This window comes from Bombyx mandarina, chromosome 01, assembly GCF_030267445.1.
Source record: "Bombyx mandarina strain Sakado chromosome 01, ASM3026744v2".
Taxonomy (NCBI): Eukaryota; Metazoa; Arthropoda; class Insecta; order Lepidoptera; family Bombycidae; genus Bombyx; species Bombyx mandarina.
In genome coordinates, this window is record NC_143208.1 from 4,819,522 (window position 1) to 4,834,019 (window position 14,498).

The 14,498-nt window shown below is 35.1% G+C and overlaps 1 protein-coding gene across 5 annotated transcripts in view; it reads right to left on the reverse strand.

Moving 5' to 3' along the window:
• Positions 1–14,498, reverse strand: part of rno (PHD finger protein rhinoceros) — a 44,159-nt gene that overhangs the window by 14,547 nt on the left and 15,114 nt on the right. For 4 of the 5 annotated variants that reach the window (XM_028180443.2, XM_028180456.2, XM_028180449.2 and 1 more), the window contains one exon: positions 747–936. In XM_028180443.2, the coding sequence (XP_028036244.2) occupies positions 747–936 (190 nt within the window). Of the gene's footprint in view, positions 1–746; positions 937–7,691; positions 8,026–14,498 lie in introns of those variants that run through there. The other variant, XM_028180464.2, reaches the window with a different exon arrangement.

Genomic DNA, 14,498 nt, shown 5'->3' on the forward strand with positions numbered 1-14,498 from the left:
AACTTGGTTTGATGAAAAAATCATCCAAGTTTTAATTCATAAATATACATATATACACAACATGAAAAGCCGCATTTCAAGGAAATAACAACAGGAGCGCGTAGGTAGATTGAGTAAGTGAAACTTTAATTGTTCAAAATATTGAATGAATTCAAGAATTAAGCATCAAAAATTTTTGCAAATATATTCACACCTCAGTCACACTGGTTAATACAGACCACACGAGACCAACACAGCAATATTATTTTCAATTATAATTGCGAAAACAATATGTACTATATCGTTACGTATGTGTAACGTGAATTTACATTCGATGCTTTGAATTTTGACCGTTCCAAGTAATTAAGTATAAGTGAATTGTCACAACAGTGAAACTACTCAAAAGAGCAGATTTAATCAACACGAAAAAGCAAAGGGCAGTGAAGTTAAAGCTATTTACTGTTTTTTTTTTTATTAAATAAATTCTGTTTATTATTTGTGCCTGTAAAAAGTTTTTCTTTATTATTTACTAACAAGAAACCATTACATTGTTTTTAAAAGGTGTATTATATTCGTAATAGAAGTTACATTCATGTGATTCAAAACGGTGGTAAGCCCAGCCAGTGTGTTCTAATTTAAGACACAAATGCTATGAACATCGAACAGTTACGGTCCAATCATACCGATCTCCTCGTGTTGTTGTTAGTGGGCAGCATGGATGATGCGACAGTCGGTTGACTGACAGTTCGTAGCCTCTTCGTACTTACCGTCGGGGATAACAGTTATGCCATAACAAGCCTGGTGAACGCAAATATTACAAGAGTCGCAGAACACCATTTCATTTCCATCTTCAGAGTCCGGCGATCGGCACACGTCACAAATTACATTCTCGTCGTACTCGATACCGAGGCCCTCTTCAGACTTCATTATAGCTTGAATTTTGTCCCATGTTCGAATCTGAAAAATATCACAAAACACATAGATAATAGGAACAAGATTGAGTTAAGAACGACTTTTGCTTTGTAATCGGGGAATAGTAATCTCAAATTGTTGTACAATTATTTGAATATTTTACGAGCAAGTCCGGATGCTTTTGAATACGTATGAAAAATTATCGTATAAAAAACACGTAGGCGGCAAAGAAAAAAGATAATTAATACCTATTTAATTGACGTACGAAAATCACTTCCTACAAAAACCGAGCTAAATTTGATAAGAAGAACTAAAGAAACAAAAGAAATACTAAAAACAGGAATTTCCTTTTATAACACTACGCCCATGCTCAAGTAAATTCTGATCGTGAATGATCACGAAAACTGCAAAATATTCAACGCATCGGAGATTATTGACTCAATAATAATTGTCAATCAATTCATTAATCAATCAATTGTCAATTAAACAATGTCACATTATAATGCACAGTTAAAAAAGTAATTTTCCTTAGGGATTCTGCTACCAAAGACTTATATTGCAACTTAATATCTTAATAGGTAATTATTGAGTTCATTCTTATTTCACATTTATTCGATGCAATTTTATTTTAGGAGCTCACTTTTTTTCCCTACCTATGCTGATAGCCTTGAGAGGCTATTTCAGCTTCACCCTAACGTTTGTAGGTGAGCTCGCGGGGCTCAACCGGGGTTGCTAACACTGACCCTAGCAAGAGCAGTGCTTCGCAGAATCTACCACCGGATCGGAAACGCGACCCACTGAGAAGATCCGGCATGAGCTCACAGCCTACCTATAGTTGTACGGTTACCGGAGTCTATACATATCAAAACTTCAATGCAACACTCAAACAAAGGAATTCTAATCTCAAGCACTGTATTACGGTAAGTCCCATCATAAATATACTATAAAGATATATGCTAGAAATACAATAGAAAATAATAAAAAGTAGTAGAAAGATATGAAAACAATAAAAAATTTCGTATAGAAGTGCAACGAATTATTGTCTCATGTATCCCAGGAAAAACAAATATAATTCTAGGGCGATATATTTTCTATGGAATGTATGGCCTATTTTACTGAAACTGTGCTATCGTTTATATTCGAAATACATAATTCTGCGTTTATTTTAAGAGAAGAGAGAGAGAGAGAATACACTTTATTGCACACCAAAACACAATTTACATTCAAAAAAACAATCAGAAAACAGATAAATTTGTACAATAGGCGGTCTTATCGCTAAAAGCGATCTCTTCCAGACAACCGTATAATTTATAGAAATTCTGGAAAATATAAAAAAATATAGCAGGTATGTTGCGGTGTACTATAGATAATACGTTATAGAAAATATATACATACAATAAACAAAATATATACCGTTTACATATAATATGAAATATATACTTATTATTATATACCAATATACATACTTACACACAATACATACTAATATACTTACATACACATAATACATCAACAGTATGGAAATAATAAATGATGATGCAAACAAACAGCACTAAGAAGATAAGTAGTGTAGAAGATAAGAAGATAAGTAGTTTAACGCTAATTAAAACGCTTCGTCGTTACGAAACAATGAAAAACAATGAAAAGATCTACACTTTGAATTGAGTTAGCTGTGAATAGAAACGTAAAGATAAGCATTTTGTCGATACGTCGGTCTTGATTCTCTATTTGTCAGGTTCTAAGAATGCATTGGTTGTCTGGATGGTTGTCAGTGCAAATGAAAGTTTGGATCCTACAAACGGTAACTTAATTATAGAAATTGTTTCTATAAAGAGAAGTTACTCGTCTATGGGTTGATTTTCATTAAGAGACTCACGAATTCTTTATCTTGCGTTAAAGACGATACGAATTTAGATTCTCGAAAGGGAATGTGACGTGTCATGCTTTTCAATTAAGGAAGTTGACTCAAAATTTTCCGTTGTGATTTAAAATTCGATGAAACGAAATTTACACTTGAAAAGCGACACGAAAAAGATAAATATCTATAGGATATATATAACCTGCCTGAAAACTAGTTTAAACACTTCTGTAGATTTCTTACATCTGAATTTTGCGATGTGACAAGTTCCTATTTTCTTTTCTTAATTTATTACTGAAGAAAATTTGTATATGACAAATTCTGAGTCGTTTTTAGTCCAATTAAAAGTCTATTGTCGATCGTCCACTAATAAGTACGATATCTTATTGAGTATTCAAGCATTAAATTGCAGAGCTTCTTCATAATTTCATAAAATAAAAATCAAGATCCAAGAATCGTATACCTGTATAAATGCAACCTTTGAATAATAAGAATATGATACTCGAGGGATATTAAATCTGAGAACGAACTAACAAAACATTTTATGATGATCCGCGTTTCAACGTATAAAACTTAGGTGAGTTCCTAGAATCTGTCAGCGCATTTCCAATATAAGCAAGGTACCTACATGAAGCCAGTGCATCGTAAGCGAAAACATGTTATCAAAAGGATTAAATTTCTTAACTTCACGATATTTCACATTATGCATTTAGTTTTTTTTTTGCTTAGATGGGTGGACGAGCTGACAGCCGAACTGGTGTTAAGAGTGGTTACTGGAGCCCATAGACATTTACGATGTAAATGCGCCACCCACCTTGAAATATAAGTTCTAAGGTCTCAAGTATAGTTACAGCGTCTGCCCCACCCTTCAAACCGAAACGCATTACTGCTTCACGGCAGAAATAGGCGGGGTGGTGGTACTTACCCCGGCGGACTCACAAGAGGTCCTACCACCCGTAATTACGGGTTTGATTTTTATTACACGATGTTATTCCTTCACCGTGGAAGTCAATCGAGAACATTTGTTGAGTACGTATTTCATTATTTACGTGGTGATTCTAAGAGACGGTATCTATACTTTCTAAACTTAATTAATATATAAATCTACAGTGGTTTTTACGGATGTTCCGTTATAACTACTGAACCGTGCATCCGATTGACTTTAAACTTGGTATCCATGTAGAAAATACATGTACTTAATGGATAGGCTAATATTTATATGAGTGTTGGACTCCCTAATAATAATGACAATAAATAATAATGTTAACTTTAAATGCCCACAGAAGCGGGTGAGTACGGCTAGTTATTTGTAAAACAAAAACCATTCAAAAACTTCAACCATTCAAAACCACTAATATCGCATTAGTTGTTTAGGTTTTCAATGGTCTATTCGTTTGTTTATTCTTATTTACAACTAGCAACCCGCCCTCGCTTCGCTTCGGAAACATTAAATTTTATTATTGATAGTTGAGTCCCGCGATGTTACAACAATAAATGCGGGTGACGCCGCGGGGCGAAGCTAGTATAAAAAAGTAACCTAAGTTACTCCTTATATCATTAGCTATCTGTCAGTGAAAATCCCATCAAAATCGGTCCAGCCGTTCCAGAGATTATCCGGAACAAACAGACAGACAGACACAAAAATTGTAAAAAATGTTATTTTGGTATATGTACCGTATATGCATGTAGTAAAAAGCTATTATTTCAATATTACAAACAGACACTCCAATTTTATTTATATGTATAGATTACAATAGGGGTCCGCCCCTATGGTATTTAAAAAGTCAGATTCCACTAACCCACTGTCGGAGCTCATATTTTCGAGTAAATCATTATTCGAAACAATTAAACGCCAGCAGAACCTTAGTATTGAATTAATATTAACAGAGAAATCAATGCTATTTATTTTGTGCAAAATCCTAAAGCGACACACACAATACCGGATGCACCCGACTCTCATTTCCGACAATGCGTTTTCAATTTCCTTTGTAGCAATAGGAATATTATTAAACTATTCACTATACACAACGACCTCCTAAGAAAAACTGACAATTATTATACAAATTTATAACAACAACAAAAAAAAACATTGGGTTGATTACAAAATACATCACCTTAACTAGAAAAGCGCAGGTAAACACAATACGACGCGACGCGCAGTAATCAGCCACACGTCAAGTTCACAGAATACTATACGACTACAAAGCTTATTTATCCGACCAGATAAGCGTTCGTCACGGCAGAAAGCTACCAGAGTACTGAATTATTGAAGAAACTAAAGCCTTCAAGAGTGCTTGGACACCTACGCACGGTTTTTTTTTCTAAGGTAGCTACCTAGCTTGTATAAATGTGTTGTGCACATATTGTATTATCTTCTTTCTAATTGAGAAAATGCTTTGTACGTCATTAGATAGAAAGTATCAATTTCACACAATATAATAAAGTTTGCAGGTGACAGGCGTCTTGTGGGTGGAGGGAGGACATATTGATGGCTAATTAGAGATACTTGAGATCCGAGGTTAGGTTGACATTGATCTGGAAATTGTCAACATAAACAAACCTTCATTGTAAGTTCTTCTTCCTTTTCATACACTCTTGACAGAGTGGTCGTGGTCATGCATCAGTCGGGTCCTGCGATACCGATGCTCTCGCGATGCGACGCCATGTGGCACGATGTTTCGCAGAGTGAGAGCAATCATTTATGTTGGAGTGAGTCACAGATGTTATGAGATCAGTCCATCGTGTTGGAGATCGTCCGCGAGATCTTTTGCCCTCGACTTTCCCTTGCACCACCAACCGCTCAATGGAGTCCTCATTACGAGTCATGTGCCCGAAGAACTTGAGGATTCGTATTTGGACTGCTGACGATAGTCTCTCCTTGATGTTGAGCTCTTTCAGGATCGAAATGTTGGTACGGTGCGCGGTCCACGGAATTCTGAGGAGACGTCTCCAACACCACATTTCCAGTGCGTCAATCTTACGACGGTCTTGGCATCCTCAGCGTCCACGTCTCAGCCCCATACAGAAAGATTGGAAAGACCAGGCATCTCATTAACGGAACTTTTATGTTTTTGGTTATTCTGCGGTCTCTCCAAATCTTTGTTAGCCTCTCAACTGAGGATCTTGTTACGGCGCAACGTCTTCGAATCTCATCTTCGCAGCCTCCAGCGTTGGTGATAGTGGAGCCTAGATATACATAGCTATTAACTACCTCGCATCCCGCTATATGTTGGACTTCCGGTTGGTTGATGTTAGCACGATCTACGATCATCATTTTGGTCTTATCACGATTGATCGCAAGTCTAAAATCCAACGCTTTGGTCTCCAGCCGGCGAAGAAGCACCTCGATTTCGTCTCTGGTTGACGCCAAGAGGGTAGTATCATCGGCGTATCTCAAGTATGATATTTTCCGACCACCAGCGGATATTATCATTTTTCATCATAATTTTCAGTAAAAACGTAATATTGCAAAACATCATGAATTATTTTCGATGATAATCTCTCACTAGAAATGGCAAGATGCCAAAAACATAAGATATAGCATAAAATCACTTAAGCTTTCCTTGATTTGCAGATATGATCATATTGAGAAAATGCTAGCAACGAATGAGATAAGAGAAACAAATTGACGGGTTGATCACATTAAAATTTAAAAAAAAGTTTAAGTATCTTTCTATGCTTCCGTTCGTGTATATATTCAGTATCTATATATTAATACATGAAGCAAAAACGTTGTACCCTTTTTTACGAAAATTTCGCGGATGGAGGCGTATGAAATTTCTCCTACTTATAGAGAATATAGAGAAGGACTGCAGAATGTTAGTATTTTTTTTAATTATGCATAAAACATACATTAAATCAATAAAAACAAACATTACACATACTACCATGTATTTGACACACACACGTATGCATACTATTTGTTTATTAACAAACTTTTCTTATTGCTTATAATCTGTGGTCAAATTGAGAACTAAGTAAATATTGTTTGTCTTTATTAATATTGGTCTAAAGTATAGTCTTGGCCAAATCTGTGATTATAACATAGACTTTGACAATAGAATCATAATAGTGCAGAAACTTATAATTTCAATTAATTATAGTCTAATTCCGACAACCGGGAGACGTGTTTTTTATTCAACAAAATTTTGCAGAAGAAATTGACTCCTGAAATAGCTTTATAGTGACAATGGGTCTATGTTATTTGATAATTTAATATTATTTTTAATAAAGTAACTTTAAAAACGCAGTTTCTTCCTATTGTGTACATTCCTATATATCTGTTATATACTTCAAAGCAGGTTCTAGTCTTACCTGATATTCTCAAGTCATAAAATTCAATATTATTAAACTACATAATTTGACGATTTAATCTAGCCCTTACTATTTTTCATTTAAAAGTTCCTACGTTTCAAACACTTTACGGACGATTAATATGTTTACAGTTTAATAATAATATATTTTATTTATTAAAATTCCGTGAAAATAGGTATATTTTCTTAATTTTTCGTGATGTCTGTATTTAAATTGATCTTGACGAAGTTTAAATACATTAGGCGAAAATTAAATATGAAAAGTCACAAAATGTACTATGACTTCTTCTACCAAATATTGATTGAATGAATTTTAATTTACCTAAAGGCTTTTTAGGCTTTTATTGATATATTTGCACTTTAATAAAAGCTAAAAACATTTTACATTAGTAATTTTAGTGCTCGGAAACAGTAAAAATAATATTGGAACTGTACAAATCTAATAAAAGATGCAAGTCAAAGGGCGTGAAGCAACACGTAATAATTGCCTTTACGTTTACGAGACTTAATTGAAACAATGGCGCGCTCTCATAATCTCAAAACTACTACACAAAATAACCACAGAGAGCACGGCGAATCTTATTATCAAATTATAAACTGTACACACACTGTCCAAAGTAATAAATCACCTGTTCATCTGTCGTCAATCACAGTTCCCATCTAAATTATCACGACGGAACACTACGTATGCAATCGGATGCACGTTACATATGCATATCGATTAGCGAACTCTGGTCGTCACTCATTTTGTACAACCTTGACCTGTTGCAATTTACACAGAATGTTTATTAATTGTCGATTTAACGTCTACTTGTAACAGGTGTATGAATTTTCTCATTATGCACGCAATCGTACTTCGCGGACACTACATTTTAAAATAATCTAGAACGCAGTTGTGACGCGACGTATTTGCCACTAACCGAGTCGATAGGCGCGCGTCTCGCTGCAAATCGAGTGCACCTTATAGGTTGGAGAGATGTTTTAGTATATCTGAATATGTTCTGAATTTTAACAATATTAGCATTATGGAATGAAGCCCAAGAAATATCCTTTATATTAGTGTTTCCGTTTTAATTTGAATTAATTATTAATTAGGAAGTAATATTTTTTTCGTATTTGCTCGCCAGGTTAAGCCATAAAAACTGCTCTATTATTACTTGTGAGCCCAGACAAGTGAAATCAAAATTAAAATAAACACTTAAAATACAGAATGTTAAGAAATGAATAAATTTTCCAAAGAACATAACTTTTCCAAAGAAATATTCTCATGTTTTATTTTAAGGTTTTCATATGAACATAAACATAGCAGATAATTTACATGAATACTTCATGACTTTAACACACGCTCATTTTCATCAATAGATAATCATAGAAAACCTTTTTTTTAAAATCTCTTTGAATATAATCTGGGCAATCATTTCATTGAACTAATTTTCAATGGCTGTAATATGGACAGGTAGATGGACTAAGCAAATTTTTAAGGATTAATTCTTGTACGTAGACAAATTACCTGCGTGATAGTGAGTGTTTATCGCTCATAAACGTCAACTATGCAGGCCGTTGCACCTTCAAACCTCGTTTGAAGAAAGATAAACCATAGAGCCCAGGAAACAACGAGAAAGAAAGTTTATTCCAAAGTCGATTGACTCCTGACAAAAAGATTGGAAAGGCACTGTGAATAAACGCAGTGGTGCTGCTGGGCAGTATGGATGAACTCTGCTCCAGTGGCGGACGGTCTGGTGACAAATCTGGAACGCGATTACTAATTAACCTATCCAGGCAGGATTCATTATTTATTTTAAAGACTACGAGTATTATTACCAAAGGTTTCTTATTATTCATTAAGAATAACTCCTTTCTTTTAACACAACGAGAAAAACCCAATTTTTTGCGATTTGTACATTCAACAACTAAGATAAAAACCAGATTACGAGAATTCCTTCACTTAAAAATAAACTTTATCATTTTCAGTAAAATTACATGAAAGAAAAATTGGAATTAATAATTATTTTAAAATATAAATGAACTTGAGCATTTTCTGTAAAAAAAAAACAATTCATACATGAATTGTTAAAAAACCATTTCTAAATGTTATTTTCGGTTTCAGAGGAAACCTTACTGTTCAAAATTAATTTTTAGTATTAAATTAGTGATCCTGATATCGGCGACTGAATAATGTGGCTGGCTGGCTATAAGTCTTTCAGATCCACATAATTATAGCCCGTCTGTGTATATAAACGCCAGCCGCCCGGGAATAACTCGAGCACCCCGACGGTTGTCATTGGCAACGCCATGTATGTATAAATGGATCAGGAACCTTTTCTCGAAAAAAACATTAATTACACTTGTAGAACGCCGCGCCAAAGTACCAATTCAAATCACCAATTATACATATCATTTGTACTTTATTATTTTAAATTTAGCTTTTTGTACAAGTTCAATCTTTTTGACAGAAAATAATCCTAATCAATTTCGTGTTCTGTAAGGATGGTGGTGGTAGTTTCAGTCTTTAAAAAGAAGGTGATAGCAAATATTTCGTTATTTGCTCAATGATATGGAAAAAAATTACAAAACGAGGATTATCGTTAAATAAATAAATATGTCTATATACTTTAATTAAATAATCGAATGCAGTTTTTAAAAAAAAAATTGTCTGGTTTACCATGTCGACGATTAATCATAACAGCTCTTACGTAATAATCTTATAAATTATGATTTTAAAAACAAGACAATAGTGTTTTTGTTTTCTAACTTTATGTTGCAACAACTTAACAGCCAAGTTGACGTTAAGATATAATCAGTCAATAGTTACATAGTAGTTTTAATTAAATTAGGACAGTTACCGCGACTGTTATATTTTAGCAGTTTTACTGCTTAGATAGGCGGATGAGCTCACAGCCCACTTGGGGTTAAGTGGTTACTGGAGTCCCCAGACATCAACAACGTAAATGCCGCCACCCACTATGTAATATACAACTGCTGCCCCATCCTTTAGCGCATTACTACTTCGTCTACCTGTAGTTAGGCTAATTGTAATTTCTGCGCATTTGATTTTTATTATGCGATGTTATTCCTTCAACGTTGAAATCATTCGTGAATACACATTAAGTACGTATTTCATTAGAAAAATGATTACCTATCTGTGGGATTCGAACGACAGTGTAGTCGCATAGCTAAGAATCGATACGAATGGACCGGGTGGGTGTCTCATCCTATAGGCTACGAATTTGGTTAAATAAAAACTGATCTTTTGCAATATTTTGTAGTACTTTCATTTGTATTCCATTTTTCATCTCTCAACAAAAATGACTTGCTTTTAAGAATTAAAATTTCGAAAGAGCTAGTAAATACATAAAAATAATATGTCTAAGGTTACGTGATTTATCAACAGGTCATTTTCCATCCCGTTCGGGAGTGTGTTAACAATTGGACATCTTTGCTGAATGACCAATTACTGTAACGAGGTCGGACAAAGCGTTCGACGACCTCACTGCATTTCCTGCATCCAATCTAGTGCTTAGTTAGATTTTTAGCTCCTTTAGATACACTATACATCTACTAAATTATAGTATTTTAATAGTGATATCTATACTAATATTATAAAGAGGAAAGATTTGTTTGTTTGTTTGTTTCGAATAGGCTCCGAAACTACTGGACCGATTTGAAAAATTATTTTTCCATTAGAAGCCGACATTGTCCCTGATGAACATAGGCTACTTTTAAAAAAAAAAAATTATTTGTTTTTAATTTGGTTTCATGTGTGTTTTAATGTTTCCGAAGCGAAGCGAGGACGGGTCGCTAGTTTTCAAAATAAAGCATTAATTCGCGAATTAAATTACAAACACTCTTCAAAAAGGTTAAAATTTATTTTATTTTAGTAAGTAGTTTAAAGCATTATTACACGGTAGGATCACGTTTATTTTTTAATAATTCCCTTCATGACCAATTAATTACTCAGTCACATTGTTATTTATATGTATTTATTATTCATTAATTGACAACATCGTAGTGTAGGGGCTGTTTTATTAGTCGTCGTTTAGTAAGGGAAAATTTGTTTTCTGGGCCACCTCGATCACAGACTGGAACAGAACCTGTTGGATCGCATAATAAAGTAACTTTTGAAGAAAGCCAATCAAGAATTTATGCCTAATCAAAGGAAGTCATAATTAGAAACAATTTAGTAGTTCAATCGTATTTTATAATTTTCAAATTAACATTATATTGACATATATCAGTTCGCACAGACTAATCATAGATAAGTTTGCTCATCGAACTTTACCTTATTAACACCTCCCCTCAAAGTCGTGAGCTCTTAACTACAGACATCACAGACAATTATGATTATTCCATTATTCCTAAATTGTTCATGCATTCATAATGCTTCGTCCCACACAAGCCCTTGGTCAAAATATCAGCAGGCATTTTGTCTGTACTCAAGTATTTCAAATCAATCACACTCTGTTCACACATATCTCGAACAAAATTGTGTCTAACATCAATATGCTTAGTGCGAGAATGATAGCTTCTACTCTGTGCAAGCTTCATAGCACCCTGGTTGTCATTAAATAATGTCACACAACCACATTTTACACCAATATTATTTACCACATTTCTGAGATACATAGCTTCCTTAGTTGCTTCAGAAAGCGCCAAGTACTCGGCTTCTGTGCTCGATAATGCAACGGTACGCTGTTTTCGTGCTTCCCAGGTAATTGGGGCACCTGCTAAAATAAATGCAAAACCGGAATATGACCTTCGATCGATCGTATTTGCACCCCAGTCTGCATCAACTACACCAAACAATGGTACACCTGTCCTTTCATACATTAAGCCGAAAGTTGATGTACCTTTCAAATACCTCAACACTCGCTTAGCTGCCTTCCAATGCTGTACATCATAATTAGTGTTAAATTGGCTTAAATAATTTACAGTATAAGCTATATCCGGTCTGGTAGATACAGCCAAATACATAAGGGCACCTATAAGGTTCTGGTAAGGGTACTGACTCATAACATCATTGTTTACACTGTTGGGTTTTTCTAGTTTAACGTTCACATCCATAGGTGTTGATATAGGTTTACAATCACTCATACCATAACGCTCTAATACTTTATCTATATACGCACCTTGCTTTAAATACACTCTATGCTCCTTATCACGTGAAAATTCGATACCCAAACAAGTACTGATTTTGCCCATATCCTTCATTTCAAAGGAATTAGATAACTGACGCTTAACATCATGCAACCACACCTCATCATTAGTAGCTAGGATAATGTCATCTACATAAATAGCAATTAACATCATTTTTTCATCCCTTTGCGCAACAAACACACAAGGTTCTTGTGGTAATGCTTCAAAACCAATATTCTTCAAACTTCCTACTAACTTTTTATGCCACTGTAATCCTGATTGACGTAAACCATACAAAGACTTCTTTAACAAACACACATTATTCTCACACTCATTCAATGATTCGTTCCAGCGTTTAGCTGTATGAAGTATATTCTTATCTCTTATAATATTCCTTTTTGATCCAATATTTTGGTTTGCTAGTACACTTTCTAAGACATCTGATAGTTTATCTGGTATTTCCATGAATACATCTTCTTCGAGAGTACCATTCAAGTAAGCTGTTACTACATCCATTTGATGCATCTCTAATCCTAACTCAGCTGACACTGCAGCTATGAGTCTCACAGATGAAGACCTTACAACAGGAGAAAAGGTTTCGGAAAAATCCTCCCCTGGCCTTTGAGAACATCCCTTTGCAACAAGCCGTACTTTCTTCCCTGTATTCTTTGTTTGAAATACAAATCTGCTACCAATCACTTTTCTATTTTTCGGTCGTGGGACTATTTCCCATGTAACATTCTTTAATTGTGCCAAATACTCGTCTTCTAAAGCCCTTCGCCATTCAGGTTCGTCATCAGTCTTTTCTATTTCTTTCCATGTTTTAGGTTCCATAATCGCAATTCCAGCTGTCGTTTCTTCATTATCTACTTCATACTCCGATTCAGTTTCACTCTCTGTACTGTTAGTAGCTGGTTTATACTCTTTGCGCGGTCTTCCCACTAAGCCAGTACGAACTATCCTTGGTCTTCCTCTCCCTCTCATGGGGTTTGTTTTTCGATCTTCCTTCTTCTGATCATGTCCTTTCAATTCAACGACTATCTTCGAATCATCAAAACTCTCTTCTTCATCATTTCGTATTTCTTTATACTCATGACAGAATGCTGTCTCGTTCATAAACTTCACATCGCGAGAAATGACGATCCTTCTAGTCTTAGGATCATGTATTCTGTAAGCTTTAGACTCAGTATCATAGCCCATAAATATTCCAAGCTCTGAACTTGATTCGAATTTTCCCTTCTGCGTTCCTTTGTTTTTATAATACGCTTTCGATCCAAACAAGCGCATGTAGATTACGGTAGGTTTCTTTCTTTTCCACAGGGTAAATGGTATTTGACCATCAAGAGCTGCAGTTGGGCACCGGTTCCTTATGTAATTAGCAGTATTAATTGCTTCAGCCCAAAAAACAGGAGGGCTTCCCGCCTGACGCATCATACAACGGGCCATCTCTAGCAGTGTCCTGTTCTTTCTCTCCGAAATCCCGTTCTGCTGAGGCGTATAAGGTGCCGTCAACCTCCGTCTTATTCCTTCTTTTTTCAAGAAATCATCAAAGTCTTTGTTAATGTATTCTCGACCGTTATCGGATTGTAGATTTTTTATCTTCTTTCCTGTCAATTTTTCCACGTAAGCCTTGTAATCTTTGAAAACTTGAAGTACGTCGCTTTTATTAGCAATAAAGTATACTTCACACCATCTTGATTTGTCGTCGATGAACGTGACAAAATACTTTTTACCGCCCATAGACTGTTGTCTCATTGGTCCGCACACATCAGTATGCACGATCTCCAATAGTTCACTTGTACGATCTTCGCTTCCTTTAGAAAAAGGCGTGCATGTCTGTTTTTCACTTATACATATTTCACACTCTGACAATTTTTCGTTGTCCTTCAATGATAGGCCATGGACAAGGCCATTTTTCGCCATTGCCTTCAAATCACGCTCGTTAAGATGGCCGAGGCGCTCGTGCCACATATCTATAGGTTTTTTCACCATTTCAACATTATTGACATCATCTTGGCTCATTCGAACGTGGTATAAGTTACCAACTCGATCCGCTCGCATATGAACCTTATTATTGTCATCTATGACAATTGCATATTTTTTATTGAAGCGAACTTCAAACCCGTGATCTGTAATCTTCGCAACTGATAATAAATTGGTTCGTAGATCCGACACGTAGAACACTTTTTTAATATCAACATGGCGCTTTTCGCTGCCTGTGTCTACCATAATACTGACTTTTCCTGAGCCGCTAATTTTTGTAGTTTTACCATTAGCCAAATTCAAGTCTGTATCAACTCGAG